The sequence below is a fragment of the Physeter macrocephalus genome, chromosome 18, assembly GCF_002837175.3.
Source record: "Physeter macrocephalus isolate SW-GA chromosome 18, ASM283717v5, whole genome shotgun sequence".
NCBI lineage: Eukaryota > Metazoa > Chordata > Mammalia > Artiodactyla > Physeteridae > Physeter > Physeter macrocephalus.
The window spans coordinates 35,637,961-35,655,823 of NC_041231.1; the positions used below are offsets into that span (position 1 = coordinate 35,637,961).

Sequence of the window (17,863 nt, forward strand, 5' to 3'; positions counted from 1 at the left end):
TCATTCAGAGTGAAGTAAGTCAGAAAGAGAAAAACAAATACCATATGCTAACACATATATATGGAATCTAAAAAAAAAATGGTTTTGATGAACCTAGGGGCAGGACAGGAATAAAGACACAGACGTAGAGAATGGACTTGAGGACACGAGGAGGGGGAAGGGTAAGCTGGGACGAAGGGAGAGAGTGGCATGGACATATATACACTACCAAATGTAAAATAGATAGCTAGTGGTAAGCAGCTGCATAGCACAGGGAGATCAGCTCAGTGCCTTGTGTCCACCTACAGGGGTGGGACAGGGAGGGTGGGAGGGAGACGCAAGAGGGAGGGGCTATGGGGATTACGTATATGTATAGCTGCTTCACTTTGTTATACAGCAGGAACTAACACGCCACTGTAAAGCAATTATACTCCAATAAAGATGTTTAAAAAAAAAAAGAGCGAAAAGACAGTGCTTCCAAGAGAACTTAGGCTCGCCTGTAAGGTTGTAAATCCCCAGTAACCAAACTGTGTATAAGGGCTACTTCGTACCAAAGAATTTCAGCGCCTGCAGAAGCCTGGCTTAATTCTGAAGGTCCTTCGGCCTGGAGTTATGATTCTTAGAGTCTGATTTTTGGTCCCCCGACCCACGTAACAACACGCAGGGACGTGCTCCCGGCGTGCAACCGGCGCGCCAGCAGCCGCCAGCAGCTGCCAGCTCTCAATAACGTTGATCCCAGGCTGCCTCAGGCTGAGTGACGAGACCCCCGACACTCCTCCTCGGCTCCGCCCCTCTGCCTCCGACGCCCTGGGGGGCGGGGCACGCAGACGCCGTGCCCTGCCATTGGCCCGCGCCGGCAGGGGAAATGGGGCCTGACTCGTCCGCGTCCCTGCTGTGTTGTCATTCGGCGGCGGCTAGAGGACACGGTCAAGATGGCGGTGGTGGCTGGGTTGACGCGGAGACCCCTTGAGCAGGTCGGCAGCGGCTTTCGGGCCCATGACCCTGCGCGATCCCTGCCCAGTATGCGTCCCCTTTGAGCGTCCTCTCTCTCTCTCTCTCTCTCCCCGCCAGGTCTCCGGGCTGCTGAGGAGGCGCTTCCACCGGACCGCGCCGGCTGCACTGCAGGTAACTGGCCTGGACGCTAGCCGGGCCGGCGAGGCCCCTCCCCCCGGCGTGGAGGCTGGGGCCGCATGTCACCCGCGCGAGGCTCAGGGGGATCAGATGTCCTATCTGAGGGGACTAGACTTGACGCTTCTTCCCTCACCCTCCCCCTTAAAAATTTTTATTGTGGTAAAATATACATAACAAAATTTACCCTTTTAAACTGCATATGCAGTGGGACTAAGTACATTTACCACGTTGTCCATTCACCACCAGAACTTTATCATGATCCCAAACAGAAATTATACCCATTGAACAATAACTCTCCATCTCCCATTAGCCCGTGGTAACCTCTATTGTACGTTCTGTGCCTATTAATTTATTCTAGGGACCTCCTATAAATGGAATCATACAGCATTTGTCCATTTATGTCTGGCTTATTTCACTTAGCATGTTTTCAAGGTTCATCCATGTTGTAGCATGTGTCAGAATTTCATTCTTTTTGAGGCTGAACGATATTCCGTTGTAGGCATATACCACATTTTGCTTATCCATTCATCTTTGATGGATATTTGGGTTGCTTCCACCTGTTGGATTTGTGAATGATGCTGCTGTGAACATTGGTGTGCGATTATCTGAGTCCCTGCTTTTCAGTTCTTTTGGGTCTCTATCTAGAAGTGGAATTGTTGGATTATATGGTAATTCTGTGTTCAACGTTTTGAGGAATTGCCCTCTCTTCCCCTTTTTGTTACTGGAGTATTCTACCAAGCTGTGTAGTAAAATAACTCCTACATCCTGAAGGCAAAGTGTTTGGCAGTGCCTGGCACCTAGTGAGCACTCAATATGTAGTATTATTTAGGCTTCCTTGACTGTTCTCTGCCCCACAGTATACCAGATGTGGAAATAAAATTACCTAGTACACTCTTCTACTTAGGAAGCCACCTATGAGCTGGTCTGGCCAGCAAGCAGATTTCTTAAGCTTAGGTGCATATCAATAAAGTGTTCAGTATACTTCTTATTTACACATCCAATCAAAGATTGGTTATGAGTGATAGAAATGTTACTTTTTGAATTTTTTGTACTTTTGAAGAGAAGCCTGTTCTAGTGATAGTTTTTACATTGTGTGCTGTGGGCAGCCTAGGTCAAGAGAGAGAATCTCAATAGTATCCTAAGTAATGCTGTAGCTTATTGACTGCTTTCCCATACCTGTGACAGGTGACAGTTCGTGAGGCTATAAATCAAGGTATGGATGAGGAGCTGGAAAGAGATGAGAAAGTATTTCTACTTGGGGAAGAAGTTGCCCAATATGATGGGGCATATAAGGTAACCAAGATACATGAAAGCTATACAGAATTGAGGTGGCCATTTGCCCCCAGTACAATCAAAAGTAATGGGGTCATTGCTTAATTGTAGGTTAGTCGAGGCCTGTGGAAGAAATATGGAGATAAGAGGATCATAGACACTCCCATATCTGAGGTAAGCCTTCCATCAGGAAGCAGACCTTTGAGGGGCATGTCTATTAAAGTGTACTGTTCTAATTTTTGTGGATTTTTACTTACGTTTGTGTTTTACGTTCTAGATGGGTTTTGCTGGAATTGCTGTAGGTGCAGCTATGGTATGTAGTCCTCTTTATGAATCTTATCCAAAGAGATTACTTTCAACATGACCGTTTAAAAACATTGCTTGAATGTTGGGGGAGCGAAGTGGTGGTTTGCCACTCTAAATTGCTGTTTCTAGTCTTTTTAACATCTATGTTTTTGATTTGACAGGCTGGGTTGCGGCCTATTTGTGAATTTATGACCTTCAACTTCTCCATGCAAGCCATCGACCAGGTTATAAACTCAGCTGCCAAGACCTACTACATGTCAGGGGGCTTACAGCCTGTGCCCATAGTCTTCAGGGGGCCCAATGGCGCCTCAGCGGGCGTAGCTGCCCAACACTCACAGTGCTTTGCTGCCTGGTATGGGCACTGCCCAGGCTTAAAGGTGGTCAGCCCCTGGAGTTCAGAGGATGCAAAAGGACTTATTAAATCAGCCATTCGGGATAACAATCCAGGTCAGTAGCGTGACGTGTTGTGGGTCTCTTTTTTAAAAAATAAATAAATTTATTTATTTATTTATGGCTATGTTGGGTCTCCGTTTCTGTGCGCAGGCTTTCTCTAGTTGCGGCGAGCGGGGTCTACTCTTCATCACGGTGCGCGGGCTGCTCATTGTCGTGGCTTCTCTTGTTGTGGAGCACAGGCTCTAGACGCACAGGCTCAGTAGTTGTGGCTCACGGGCTTAGTTGCTCCGCGGCATGTGGGATCTTCCCAGACCAGGGCTCGAACCCGTGTCGCCTGCATTGGCAGGCAGATTCTTAACCACTGCGCCACCAGGGAAGCCCTGTGGGTCTCTTGAACATTAAAGAACAAAAATGAAATATCTGCATTGAAGGAACCATTAAAGACTTCTAGTTAGGCTTAGACATATCATATAAAATGTTAGTGATTTACAGATATAGTAAAGATAGGAAAAAATGTGGTGTTCTTCTTATTTCTGACTATAACGGGGCCAATTAGATACCAGAGAAATTTGCTGCATACCTACAACACCGGTTTAACCCCATAGATAATATCAGGATCACCCAGACTACAGATGTCTGTACTTAAACCATCCTCAAGGCTACTGGACACGATAGGTATGAGGCTTCCTAATCAGCACAGTGAAACTTTTCACAATATGAATGATAGTGTTGCATATACATTTTTAGTCATGTAGTTACTTTGGTTTAAATATTTATATTTTGCAGTGGTGGTGCTAGAGAATGAATTGATGTATGGAGTTCCTTTTGAACTTCCCCCAGAGGCTCAGTCAAAAGATTTTCTGATTCCTATTGGAAAAGCTAAAATAGAAAGGCAAGGTAAGAGAAATTAGTATACATGTAAACATTATTTGTAATCCGTGCCCTCTATTTATGTTGGTCAAATTCAGTCTAGAAGTCACTGCCCTTTACTTTGACTAGGAAATTACAGGATGAGTTCAAGTTTAAAATGTGTCATGCCCTGATTGCGCATATATTTGTTCTTTTCTAAATCTTGGTCCAGCAGATTTGTATTTCATTTCTAGGAAGGCTGCCACATTCCTCATCTCGCTGGAATGTAGATGAGTTTAAGATTCTAAAATGAAGAAGAACCATAGCTGGCTGCAGAGCAGGACAGTCTCTTTGGTTTCAACCTGACCTCTTATCTGTGACCACTTTGTTTCAGGGACACATGTAACCATAGTTTCCCATTCAAGACCTGTGAGCCACTGCTTAGAAGCTGCGACGGTGCTATCTAAAGAGGGAATTGAATGTGAGGTGAGTGGACATTCACTTTTTCTTAAAGAATCAGGGGACTTCCCTGGTGGCGCAGTGGTTAAGAATCCGCCTGCCAATGCAGGGGACGCAGGTTCGAGCCCTGGTTCGGGAAGATCCCACGTGCCGCAGAGAACTAAGCCCGTGCACCAGAACTACTGAGCCTGTGCTCTGGAGCCCGTGAGCCACAGCTACTGAGCCCGTGTGCCACAACTACTGAAGCCCGTGCACCTAGAGCCCGTGCTCCACAACAAGAGAAGCCACCACAGTGAGAAGCCTGCGCACCACAACGAAGTGTAGCCCCCACTTCTTGCAACTAGAGAAAGCCCACGCACAGCAATAAAGACCCAACGCAGCCAAAAATAAATAAATAAAAATAAATTTATAAAAAATAAAAAGAATCAGAAAGGTCCCTTTGAGACCCAGAAAGAGGCGTTTGAGTTCTATGACAGGTTAATTAGGTATAAAATCTTGCTTTGACACTTAGTTCTGCCTCTGCTTAAAGCTGGGAACCTACTTGCTTTTCAAATACCTAGCCTTCTACCACCTAGGGTCTGGATCTTTTTAGTATGTGTTTTGTCAAGTTAAGATCCAACCTTGGAGCTGGAGTTTGGGAGAAGGGAAAACTTAGAAGTCATCGAGTCTAACCCTTTCATAACCAGGAGGTACCACTTCCTAGTTACACTTGCGCATGTTACGTACTCTAAATCTCTGTCATCAGCTATAAAATGAGGATAATACATTTACTGTCCCGTCAGGGTGGTTGTAGAATTATACTTAGTGTAGTGCCTGGTACAGGGTAGGCAGTCACATGTTAGTTATTATCTTGATGAGGAGGAAGTTAAGGCCAAGGGAGGATAAGTGAGTTCTGTAAGTGAACAAAGCTGCTTGTAGTAGAGATAAAGATTTTTGTTTTAATTACAGTTTCCCTTTTTTTTTTTTTTTTTTCCAGTTTCCCTTTTGACACTTGTTCATGAATGGGCAGATTATGTTTCCCTAGACCCAAAGATTAACAGGAAACAAGAAAGGAAGTGGCATTTTGGGGATAAGACTATATTTGTGAGGAAGTGGCTCTGTAAAGCTATTTATTATCTGTTTAGGTGATAAATATGCGAACCATCAGGCCAATGGACATTGAAACAATAGAAGCCAGTGTCATGAAGACCAATCACCTTGTAACTGTGGAAGGAGGCTGGCCACAGTTTGGAGTAGGAGCTGAAATCTGTGCCAGGATCATGGAAGGTATTTCAGAGAAACTGATTCCAGAATAGTTAAACCGTAATAAACGCTGTGTTACAGGACAAAACAATCAAAAGCTAGGAGTGGTCAAATGACTTGAATTTTCAACTTGTCAGCTTGGTATTTTTCCTTTGGGTAAAATAAGTGAGTTCTGTAAGTGAACAAAGCTGCTTGTAGTAGAGATAAAGATTTTTGTTTTAATTACAGTTTCCCTTTTTTTTTTTTTTTTTTTTCCAGTTTCCCTTTTGACACTTGTTCATGAATGGGCAGATTATGTTTCCCTAGACCCAAAGATTAACAGGAAACAAGAAAGGAAGTGGCATTTTGGGGATAAGACTATATTTGTGAGGAAGTGGCTCTGTAAAGCTATTTATTATCTGTTTAGGTGATAAATATGCGAACCATCAGGCCAATGGACATTGAAACAATAGAAGCCAGTGTCATGAAGACCAATCACCTTGTAACTGTGGAAGGAGGCTGGCCACAGTTTGGAGTAGGAGCTGAAATCTGTGCCAGGATCATGGAAGGTATTTCAGAGAAACTGATTCCAGAATAGTTAAACCGTAATAAACGCTGTGTTACAGGACAAAACAATCAAAAGCTAGGAGTGGTCAAATGACTTGAATTTTCAACTTGTCAGCTTGGTATTTTTCCTTTGGGTAAATGTTTAAAAAAGCAAGACCAGAAACAATTCTCTGTAATTAGCATTCCTTTCAGATTTCAGATTTCCTTCTTCAGACTTTCCTTCTCTGGGCAGCCATACCTGCTATGCTGAGGTGGGGGTGCTCAGCTGGTTTTTCATGCCTCTCTTATTTGCGCCTCCTTCCCTCTTAGGCTCCGCGTTCAATTTTCTGGATGCTCCTGTAGTTCGTGTCACCGGTGCCGATGTCCCTATGCCTTATGCAAAGGTTCTAGAAGACAACTCTATACCTCAGGTTAAAGACATCATATTTGCAATAAAGAAAACACTAAATATCTAGCTTGGACTTGAATTTCAAGTCATTGGGATTTCCTTAAAATACTTAATGACATTTCATCTGGATTGTCCTATAAGACCTATTGATTTGTAAAGTTATGTCTAAAGCAACAACACAGATGTTTTTGTACTGGGAAGAAGTTTAAATATGTCTGTGGAAAATGTCTCCACTCTCCGGCCTAGGTTCCACGCTTTTTTTGTCTGTTACAATAGCCATGTTCTTTGAATAAGATTAATGTAAAATTTTACCCTCTCACTAGAAGGACAAGGTATAAATGTGGCAAGAGTCCTGATGAAAGATATCTCCAAGAAAGATAACTTATATGTAAAAATAAAAGCATATAATCTACATTTACTGTTAGACTGTTTTGATAAGGAATAAAGGAATTCCTAACTATGACTAATTGTATTTTTATATTCTTGAGATAATAAACGTGGGATAGTTCTGTTAAGAAATTACTGCCATCAGGAACTAATCAGTAATCATTAATCTCCTAGACTGCATCACTTACTTAAAACAGGAACTTGCCCCCCGACTCTTCAAATGCCTAATTCTAGTAGGTTCTCTTTAAAGTTAAACAAAAATCTGTGTCAGGTATTTTTCCCACTGCCAACAAACACACGTTCTGCCATACACTGCCCTCTTCAGAAGTTGAGATGGAAAAGATAGATTTAAATTAGTTATAGAAGCATACAAGTGGTACCTAATTAAAACAGGAAGACAGGATTGTTAGCTCTTATTAATTAAGAGGGAAAATACGACACAAAAGAAAATACAGATAGAATAGGTAGGGAGGAAACTTTAGAAATACTGTGTGAATCTTTTCTATATATTTACCAAAGTTACTACAAAAAGTTCCCATTTAAAATATCTAGCCAAGCTACAAATAACACATTTTCTAGACATGGTTTATTTTAATAAAAAATACAGCTGAACATTTATCACAGATTACATGAAACTATACACAATGACATTCTCTCTGCATAGTAACCAACACTGATGTGTGTAACTTGAATTTTTAGATGGATTATTTATAATCCTTTAAAGTGCAATTTATTTAAGGGTTTAAGCAAATCATAGGATAAAGGATCTTTCTAATAAATGAGTAACATTAAAAAGATATATTTAGATAAATCTTTGGAAAATCAGAACTGATTTTGCCACATGCTTGTGTTGTAATAATAACCCACCTCCACAAACACCAAACTTGACTTAATTGCTGAGGATTAAGAAGATCCTCTAATTGGCAAGAGCTTTTTCTGATGTCAACTTTTTTTGTCTGTTCGATACATACTAACTAAAAGGAACTAAGAGTCTAGAGTAGTTCCTTTAGCAGCCCTGAGTTCTATAACCACAATGGAGTTCCTGTTTGAACTTAAGAGACTGTTAGGAACCTTCCCCGTTCTACTTGAAGGGAAAATGAACTCAGTTGCTTCTCTGACTCTCAGCGACATAACTATGCTTTGGGCTACAGTGTTAATGTCTAGGATGAAATTAAGGTAGCAAAAATGGGAGTTATCTAAGAAATAACCAGAAAATGCTTTAGAATAGAGAAATGAACTATGAGAGGAACATTTCTAGGAGCTGTCTGATGGTATAGGAGGGATTGCAACACGGAGGCCATTCACCACTGTGACTGTATATTGTCATTGTTTTTGTTTTTTGTCCACTTCCTTCTGTTGGTGGAAATACTTGATTCCAGAATGCTGCTGCCACCAAAAGATGACCATTAGAGGAAGAGCAAGACTCCTTTACAACACTAACAAAGGAGCAAACTATTTCTTAAGGCAGCAATGCCAGCCTGACTTTATTCTACTTGAAGACTATTTCCCTCTTGAAAAGCCTCTTACATGAGCATCTGCGAAGTCGTATGTGACTGTACTGGCTCAGCAATTATTCATCCAGATAGAGGGTACTTTAGGGGTTGGAGGTGGAAGGAAAAACAAAACAACTTTTCCCTCCAAGTGTAAACACAAAGCTTTAGCCGATCTTAGGAGCGCTATGATCACAGGTTTCGGCTTTCCTCAAAGTTCCTTTTTGGAAATTCTGGATGGAGCTGAGTAAGGCCCCTCGGCTCACGCCATTCACAGCCTGGGGCGGAAGCTGTGTGGGCGCCTCTGTACTCGCAGGAGGCAAGGGAGCTGCTGGTGGCGGAGGCGCAGGTGGAGGAGGTGGGGGTAACGCAGACATCCCTGTGGAGGAAAGGGCACAGTCAGTATCTCCACACACCCTGTACCCGTGCTACTGTGCAGTCCTGGGCAGAAAGGACTTCGGTGAGACTGCAAATGTTTTCCCTCAAACGGGCCAACACACCTTGTACTGTGTGATTTTTTTAAAATACTTGAACAAGAAACGTAGAAGCATTAAAGGGGAATTAATTAAAAGTTGCCATTTCTCCCAAGTAACAGTCATGTGAGAAAAGACTGAACAAATATCACAGATTACATGAAACTATACATAGTGACATTCTCTGCATAGATGAGGCTCTACTTCTACTTCCAAACTTTAATCATGGTCCCAAAAGAAAAGTTCCATTAGCTACTTTTTCCAGGTTCCAGGCAGCTCCACCTATTCCTGAGCTAGCAATTAAAGACAGACGTCTGTATGCATAGAGCTGGGCTACTGGAATATCAATTACTAGTAAGGGATGAACGGTTCTTCAGCTCCTCCAACACACACAATATTTGAAGGAGGTGATTTAACATAAAATGACAAATCACTTAGGATTCTCGGCAAGTAACCACTGTTTGCTGGGTTATGGGCTCCCCAGGGGCATCCGTTCTGAATAATCATTTCCTATTAGGTTGCGTGAAAAAAACATAAAACGCTAATGTTAGCAATGCACAGCAAGGCGCAGAGGGCTTTCTCTCTCCAGCAATGGTATTCTCAGGGAGGAATCTTCCTCAAGCACCCGTGTTTCCACTGTGGCCCAACCCAGGGACAGGATGGAAATGCCCTAACCCTATATCTTTGCTGAAGTGTCAAGGGAGACTGGAATGCCGAGCTCTACCCTGGTGGGCAAGGAGAAGGAAACTGGACAGGTATCTGAAACCTCCCTTAGCTTTCAGAAACACGAACATTGGGCGCTCGAATTTTATAGTTTTGAATCAATGAATGAATTGTCCTCTTGGGACAAAATAAACACTAGGTACAGAAAAAACCCTGCTGGGACTTCCCTGGCTGTCCAGTGGTTAAGACTCCGTGCTTCCAGTGCAGGGGGGCGTGGGTTTGAACCCTGGTCCGGGGAACTAAGATCCTGCATGCTGCAACTAAGAGCCCGCGTGCCATGTGGCATGGCCACAAAAAAAAACAAAAAACCCTGCTTTAAAGAACTTGCCTGTAAAAAAAAAAAAAAAAAAAGAACTTGCCTGTGTCACAGTTGCCCCATTTCCTGTGACCCTTGCAGCTCCCCGTGACTCCACATCTCTTTCTAGTCTTACCCTCTACCCCATCCCAGTGCTACCACAGAAGACATTCTGCTAGATGGCTCCCCTACCACCTCCCTCAAACTGCTACTGAGCTGTGGTGATACTAGGTAAACACACCAACCATGACTTGAGTTTATATGGATGAGTGGTCAGGATCATCCATAAAATACTTCAGTAAGTGCAACCTTTTTACCAACTGTGAAAGGCAATAGTTAAAGCATTGTATTTCATAGAAAACCACTTACCTTCCTTTACATCTTTACCCAAACCTAAGGCAGCTGAAATTAAAGAATCACACAGATGCACACACTCATGCTCTGCAATCTTGGAATTCTCAAATAATAATATAGCAATACAAATAAACATTAAATACAGACAAATGAACAAAATGTAATTTTCACTGGTTCTGTACAATAACAACTAATGAGTGAAGTTCTATTATGTTCTATGCCAAGGTGGATTATGGGGAAATGTTCCTGGCTTTACGTTATAGGGTTACAGAGATAAAAAGGACTTCAAACCTGAAATGACTGTTGAGATGAAAAGAGCAGGGAGAGTAAGTGTGTGACATAAGCATTCCTCTGAAGGGGGTTCTTGGAAAGTGACCCGTAAAATACCAGGAGGAGGGGAGATGGCCTCTGAAGCCTCTTGGAACTCAACTGCAGAGCCCGGAGGACTGAGTGGGCGCCAGTGCCCTCCCAGCTACCCCCTCCCCTTCCCAGCACTCTCACCCAATGGCCAGAAAAGGGCAGTGGAATCTGCTTGACATGTACGGCCCAACACGTACCCGAATGAGTGCCAGCATGTCTGCCTCCCAGCTTTGTGCTCTGACCCTGGCAGAAGAGTCAGTGTGGGTTACAGATGAGGAGACAGGGCTGCAGTAGCACTTTGTTCCACTAAAGGCATGGAATTGGCCATCCAGAGACTGCAAGTCTTCTAGCCCAGGATTCTCGGAGGCTAGAGATGGGCCTCAGGAACTGGACTTGGGTACAGGCTGCTATCTCGGCACAGAACTAAACTGCTCGGCCCTCGTGAGGAACCATCCCTTGACTTTGGCCTCATTACTAGGCACTCAAAATTAAAAGTGCAAATTCACTACCACAGAGTTTGGAAATTGGGGGGTGGTATTCCATAAATGGATCTTCATCTTCCAAGTAAAGGCTGAAATTGTCTGAATGAATCGCTTTGAATATGTAGGCAGCATAAATAAATACACTGTCCAAAGTGCCACAGGGTAGCCTGTACCTATAATAGGATGCTGAGGGCTGTGTGAAAGGAGACTATGCCCATCCAAGAGGAAAGAGCAGGTCACCCGCGGTCCCCTCACAGAGGGCTCAACCAGTCGTGAAGGGCACGATGTCCCATGAGGTCCACCTTTCCTCACTGGGCCTGCAACAACTAGGGCAGATCCTGATATGTATGATTAGGGCCAGGAGCAGCTCAGAACCCTCTGGAAGGGGAGAGGAGGTCCAGGTCTGAAGGTCAACACTGGAGGAGGCAAGAACACAGACCCAGGGACTCACAGTCTCTGATTACGGGCCCCATCAATTTTTTTTTTTTTTTTAAGCTTTTCCTTTTTGCCTCTTCTGTCGTCCACAAAATTCCTTTAAAGGTTCACTGGAGCTTAAGCTACAACACGTTGGTAATGATGTGGGAGGGGGGAATGTTAACAAGGGGCCAAATTCGGAGTTGGCTCTTTGGCCTGGAGCAAACGTGGGAACAACTGCCTAATGCCCGGGCCCCCCACTCCCCAAATATGAGGGGGCGCCCCCCAAGAGGCCTCCTATCACCCTCATCCCCAGGCCGCAGACAAAACCAGATTCTGTGTCAGACTGATTGCCAAATGAATTCACCCAGCTTTGAAAAACATTGGCCTGCAACACCTCAGGATGAGGGATGCTCCGAAACAGCTTACCTACAGTGATCACCAGGTCAGCCCTGATCTCTCCAATCTTACCTTCTCTTAGACAAAAACCCCAAGAGCCAACTACTCCACCCTCCCCAGAACCCCAGATGGGAGCCTGGAAATCCAGCGGAGGCCCTGGAACAGGCCACAGACTGTTGCAGCAAGAGCACAGGTTAGATCTGGGTAGGAACGTCTTGCCAGAAACATCCTCCCCAGCCCCGTCAAAAGGACGTTTGAGGGTCCCCTTGCCTTGGGCCAACTCTGACAGTGGGCAGTGTACTAGCGTCTGTGGCCTGGGTTCCTTTGTGGTCTCCACACACATCAGGGGAGGCCACACGGCCTCCAGACCAACACCACACCTACCAGCTACCCTCGAGAGTGAGTGGAGGGCAGCGACCCCTGGAAGCAGGCAGGCCCCAGCTCTCTGGAACCGCCTTGGCCTCTTACCTCAGAAAGATGCGGAGGCTGTACTCATGTCCCAACTCAAGTATCGTTAAGGATGCTTAAAAAAGAACTGTTTTTCCCTATTGTCAGTTGTACAAGCCTTAAGTTGCTTCCCTTTGACCAAGAACGCAACTGCCCAGCGCCTTTCCCCCTTTGTCAGAGGAACAAGGAACCGACACGTTTGCAGCAACAGGACTGTGAGGTGCTGGTTTCCACAATTAAAAGATACCAAAATGCCATGCAGTTGATTTACAGGTTTTAGAGCTCTATTTTAAAACTAAAATCAGAGTGAAAATGAAGATTTTGAAGGTCATGATGAAAATGAAATGAATGTAAATGAAGTCACTTGGGTGCTTTTTAAAGATGCTGTATTTCATTTAAATATTCAGATAAGGAAATCGTCTCGAATCTGCTTTCCCATTTGTCCATCACTTTAGTGAGCTAGACACACTGGGTCCCATTTCACATACAGAAACAGAGCATCTTTAAAGTTAGAAAAATCAGTATAGCTTACTTTACCGAAAATTCACGTTCAAAATGGTGCATGCTCTACTGAAAACAGCAAAGAGAGAGAGAGAGAGAGAGAGAGAGAGAGAGAGAGAGAGGACACAAGTCATTATTCAGATTTTAGTGTCATTTAATCAAATAGTAAGAGACAGTAAAATATTAGTCTGAATCACATGCTGATTATTCTCACTGCCAAACTAGGATATACTCAAGTTAACCACAAGAAGCACTGGTTTGTAAACATGACTGTGACCCTTTCAGAACACGGCAAACGCACTAAAAGAGTAACTAATGAGTCACTTTCCTCTTCATTCTTTTTTTTTCTTTCTTTCTTCTGAGATATTTTTAGTTATTTACAAGCACAGCACTCACTTAAGAAGACCCATCACGGTTTTACCTCCCCTGAAAAGCGGAATGGGTACTGGGAGCCTACCTAGTGTACTAAATAAGGACAGTTTATCAAGAGGGGAGAAAAATTAGAACTCATCACTTCCCCAAGCAAGTCTTCTACAGTCTAAAATAGAGATTTGTCTTTTTGAAGTTGGGAAGAGCCAGAGCACAGGGGAGTCTAAGGTGGGGCCCCTGGGCAGGAGCGTGGGGCCTCTCCCCTGAAGGCAGCGGGCTCCAGAGGCTGAAGAGAGCAGTGAGCAGCATTAGCTTACCTAAGGCTAGAAAACCATTAAAAAAAAAAAAAAAAAAAGGTGGGAATTCCCTGGCAGCAGCGGTTAGGACTCCGCGCCAGATTGGGGAACTAAGATCTCACAAGGCCCGAGGAACAGCACCCCCCCCACCACAAAAAAGGCAAACATTTCTTCCTATCTTCTTTTTAACTGACTGGATTCCAGGTTAATTGTGAAAGATAACCCTTTCCCTGACGGTGAATCCCAGCGTTCCAAACCAATGGGCCCCACTGCCCAGAGGAGAATCCTTTCAGCAAGGCCCATGTGGGGCAGGGCAGGCTGACCACTGCTGAGCCGGGGCGGGGGGTGCTCTGGGTGGATGCTGGGGACACTGCCTGCCCCACCCCCAGCAGCTGAGTACCCTGGAGAGGAGCTCACACACTTGGGCTTGGAAGCGGAGAGGAAGGCGGGGAGCCAGCGGGAGAGCAGAAGCAACACGCTGTTCGGAGAAGCACTACAGGGCAGACCTGTGTACCCTGAAGGTGGAAACTGCTTTTTGTTTGTGTAGTTTTGAGAAAAAGAGGCAGTTCTTAGGGCCAGAGCCATCGATTGTGAGCCTAGAATGGGTTTCAGACTTTGACCTGGCTAGATAAATTCTGGAAGCTCCAACATTCTAAATGAATTCATCTCTTCTTGTGCCTTACTTATTCCTTTTCTTTGTAATTTATTATTTTTTTTTACTGAAGTATAGTTGACGTACAATATTATATACAATATTATATAAGTTACAGGTGTACAATATGGTGATTCACAATTTTTAAAGGTTATAATCCATTTATAGTTATTATAAAATATTGGCTATATTCCCTGTGTTGTACAATATGTCCTGGTAGCTTATTTTATGCATCATAGTTTGCCTTATTTATTCTTAACCCTCCTTCCTGTTATTCAAGTTCTCAGTCACTCTGTGCCCACAAGGCCCCGTCTTCCCTCCTCCAGCTCTCCAGATATGAAACTTCCCTCTCTCTCCAGTCATGCTCACTGACTGGGTTTCTACAAACTGCCAGCTCTCTCTTCAAAAGTATTGCTTAAAATGGTAAACTTCAAGCAAGAAGGGCTAGAATTCTCTTGCAAGGCATTCATAGCTTATACTTGACAGTACTTTACAGCTTATAAAGCCCTGTTGTGTACATTATCTACCTCATAAAGACCAGACATTCTCTTAAAGGACAGCTTCAAAGTATGGAAATTACTTGTCCAAGGCCACCTGGAAAGTGGTGGAGCTACGACCCAAGGCCGGGGTTTCTAACTGTTCTTTCGGAGCTCTTTTCACGCCAGCCAAGCAGAGTGTTTAGCAGCACAGGCCCTGTAGTGCACCTGAGAGAGCAGGCGCTCAGGAGAAATCAAGTAGATGAGCAAAGACAGAACCAAGTTTAAATCTTGGCTCTAGTATCCCCCACTTGTGTGACCTTGGTCAAAGTCCTTTAACGCCACTAGTGCCTCAATTTCTTTGTCTGTAAAATGGAGCTATAAGTATAATCCCTACTCATTGGATAGGGAGGTATTCATGAGGATTAAATAAAACAGTAACTATAAATCACTGAGAACAGTGCCTAGCACAGAATAAGCACTCAAAAGATGTTAAACACAATTATTAACAACAACAACAGTAATAATTTGGGTCTCCTGCTTACTAAGCTTTCCCCAAATACTCTTCTGCAAATCTTTTGTTTACACACACACACACACACACACACACACACACACACAATGGCAAGGCAACAGGTTTGTCTCCTCCCAAAGGGAGGGTAGGAGCAAATATCTGTGTGTCAATTAGGATCGTCTAAACCACTCAGCTCCATGAATACAGAGTGTAAACACTAGTTGGTGACACTGACCATAACATAAGTCAAGATAAAGTATTTTAAAGTTCTTGAAAGAATGATCTTCTAGAGGCAGGAAACAGAAACTTTAGCAAAAAAAGTGCTAGGAATGTTCTCACTGAAAAAAAAAGAATTTTAGAGAATCCCACCCTACCTGATGGAATTGCCAGCAGACTTAAGGAAATATTTCTCCCATCAATTTGGTAAGGATTTCAAGAAGAGGCCCACGGCAGGGAAGTACAGTAAGAAACAGGAGAGGCCCCAGTCCTTACACAAATGCTGGAAAGGGCTCATGAGAGTAAGACCCCTTCGCTTAGAAACATCTGTCACTTCTGCCCCATCCTGAAAGCAACTGAGCTGAAAACCACCCTCAGCTACCATGAATGTGCTTAAAATTGATGCTTTCAGGAAGAAAGGCAATGCTGTCAAACTGAACTTGCCTCAGTTGATCTATTGCTGAACAAACCGCCAAAGGGCAGAGTCCACAGTGGGTTTAGAGGATGCTTGATTAGAACTGTGAGATAGTCTCCTCTGACCCCCACGCTTTTGCCTTCTACAGAGGACATAACCCAAACCCAGACGTGGAAAGTGACTCACTCAAGGTCTCTCAGTAACTAACAGTGTCCTGAGGGCTTACTGTGTATCAGGCGCTGTTCTAACTCCATGCGCATGGAACTCTCTGGATCCTCGTAATAAACCCACTAGGCAGGCACTGTTATTATCTTCCTTTACAAATGGGAAACTGATGCCGAAAGCTCAGCCTCTCTGTACACCACTGCCAAATCAAATCTCGGGGACAGAGTTTTGGGTGAAGTAGAAAAGGATAGCTTTATTACTTTGCCAGGCAAACGGGGACACAGCAGGCTCCTGCCTGGAGAAACTATGTGTCCCCACCCCAGAGGATCTGATGAAGGGTTTGATAACAACAGGTCCAAGGATGGAGTCTCTGACAAGTTTAGGGCGTGTGCAGAACTTGCACTTCCTTAATCTCATCTCAGGTGGTTTCCTGGCTGCTCCTCCCGTGATTAGCAACTCTTCCCTTTCTCATCTGCCCTTTGGAACTCAGGGAAGGTCATGGAGCCTGGAGCCTTGCCTACAAGAAACAGAGGACAAAAGGGCCTCCGTGCCCGGGAGCCCCACAGGGCCTCACGTGGTTTCAAAACCTGAAGCCCAGGGAGGTCAAGTATCTTCTCCAAGGTCCCAGAACTAGTGAGTGGTGATCCTCAAGTTTAGGTTCCACAGCCCAAGGTGTAGTTTCCAAGGGCTCCCAGATCGAGTTGTGTTTGACGTGCTACCTTTAGCAGGAATTCCTTTTCTAAACTAGCCCTTGAAAATGAAGAATTTTCCTTCATTTCTTGAGAAAATTGCATTTTATCATAAAGCTGGAAGACACTATGCCTGACTTAGTTCCCAGATAAACCATAAATGTGGCCTAGAAGTAAAGACATAAATTGGAGTAAATGTGATTCCAGCAATAAGACAGGCAGCGTGCAGAGAGGCGGCAACATAGATGAGCCCAATGAGAAGCCTGGCCTCCTGTCCTGGAAGGAAAAGGACCAGTCTAAGCAGGGGCTTCCGAGCCAGAAGTTGCCACCCGTAGGCTGAGAGCCTTGCCCTCACCCAGCAGAGACCCTGAAGGCAGACCAAGTCCAAGCAAATCCACCCATAAGGATTTACTGAGCATCTCCCATGGGTACAGTAGCATGAGACTATCACCTGTTTATAGCTCCCTGATGCCTTGTACAGAACAGAAGCTCGAGACGTCACTTTGTTGGCGGACTAGTTTTTTCAGGTGGAGATTCTCTATTTAAGAAGGGGAACTACTGGGAGAAAAAAATTACCACGGGTGGACCCCAAGGAAAGCACTTGCTTGAATTGTATCTGTCATTTTGGAGCTCCTGAGAGGTGCTGGCAATGTGAGGCCACCTCAGCTGGGGCCTTGTCTGCCTGCTCATCTCTGTGACCCAGCGCTTAGCACACTGCTGGGCACGCAGCAGCTCTCAATAAATGCATCTCCAGTAGCTGAATGAATAAACTCACCATGGGTGGCTGGCTCAGGGCCTGAAATGCTAGGTTGATAGGCAAATACTAGCTAGTATTTCTATGAGATGCGTTACAATAAATAACCAGCAGAGGTCAGAGTACAGCCTCTGGGGCTGAATCAATAATTTCATCAATAAAACATTAAAGGACATAAAGAAAAAGAGGGAGCCAATCCTTGCTGGGAACCTCCCATTTCTGCCAGGCATCGTGCTTGTGGCCTCACATATGCTTCCCTCTGAATCTTTACAACCGCCCTTCAGGATAGGGAACTACCCACCCAACTGCTCCCTCTCGCCTCATATGAAGTTTTTTCCAACCTTGAGTCTAATTACAAAAGATTCCTCTTTTTCTTCTTGTTCTAAAAGTGACCTCATCTCATGCAAACCTGCTACTGTATGAGAAT

General features: G+C 44.3%; 2 protein-coding genes and 1 long non-coding RNA gene across 18 annotated transcripts in view; 1 reads left to right on the forward strand and 2 right to left on the reverse strand.

Annotated features, from left to right (window-relative positions):
• Nucleotides 1-621, reverse strand: part of LOC129391523 (uncharacterized) — a 37,105-nt gene extending 36,484 nt beyond the window's left edge. Inside the window, exon 1 of the long non-coding RNA XR_008615787.1 lies at nt 531-621. This is a non-coding gene — a long non-coding RNA (uncharacterized lncRNA). The remainder of the gene's footprint in view (nt 1-530) is intronic.
• Nucleotides 622-825: 204 nt separating this feature from the next.
• On the forward strand, nt 826-6,990 carry PDHB (pyruvate dehydrogenase E1 subunit beta). 4 transcript variants are annotated; one of them, XM_024124140.2, is made up of 10 exons: nt 826-953; nt 1,051-1,104; nt 2,296-2,403; nt 2,494-2,556; nt 2,660-2,695; nt 2,850-3,135; nt 3,868-3,978; nt 4,325-4,416; nt 5,514-5,655; nt 6,487-6,988. In XM_024124140.2, exons 1-10 carry the CDS (start codon nt 912-914, stop codon nt 6,630-6,632), a joined length of 1,080 nt encoding a protein of 359 aa, XP_023979908.1. In that variant the 5' UTR covers nt 826-911; the 3' UTR covers nt 6,633-6,988. The 4 variants fall into 4 exon arrangements, with proteins under 4 accessions (XP_023979908.1, XP_054935921.1, XP_054935922.1 ...); XM_055079946.1 differs by lacking the exons at nt 5,514-5,655; nt 6,487-6,988 and adding an exon at nt 4,499-5,498 and having other exon boundaries at nt 848-953; XM_055079948.1 differs by lacking the exon at nt 826-953 and having other exon boundaries at nt 976-1,104; nt 6,487-6,990.
• Nucleotides 6,991-7,523: 533 nt separating this feature from the next.
• Nucleotides 7,524-17,863, reverse strand: part of PXK (PX domain containing serine/threonine kinase like) — a 76,724-nt gene continuing 66,384 nt past the window's right edge. For 5 of the 13 annotated variants that reach the window (XM_024123799.3, XM_028478410.2, XM_024123798.3 and 2 more), the window contains one exon: nt 7,524-8,821. In XM_024123799.3, coding sequence (XP_023979567.1) covers nt 8,610-8,821 — 212 coding nt within the window. In that variant the 3' untranslated portion in view covers nt 7,524-8,609. Of the gene's footprint in view, nt 8,822-10,298; nt 10,336-12,921; nt 12,960-17,863 lie in introns of all 13 variants that reach the window. The other 8 variants (XM_024123801.3, XM_024123800.3, XM_055080246.1 and 5 more) reach the window with 5 other exon arrangements.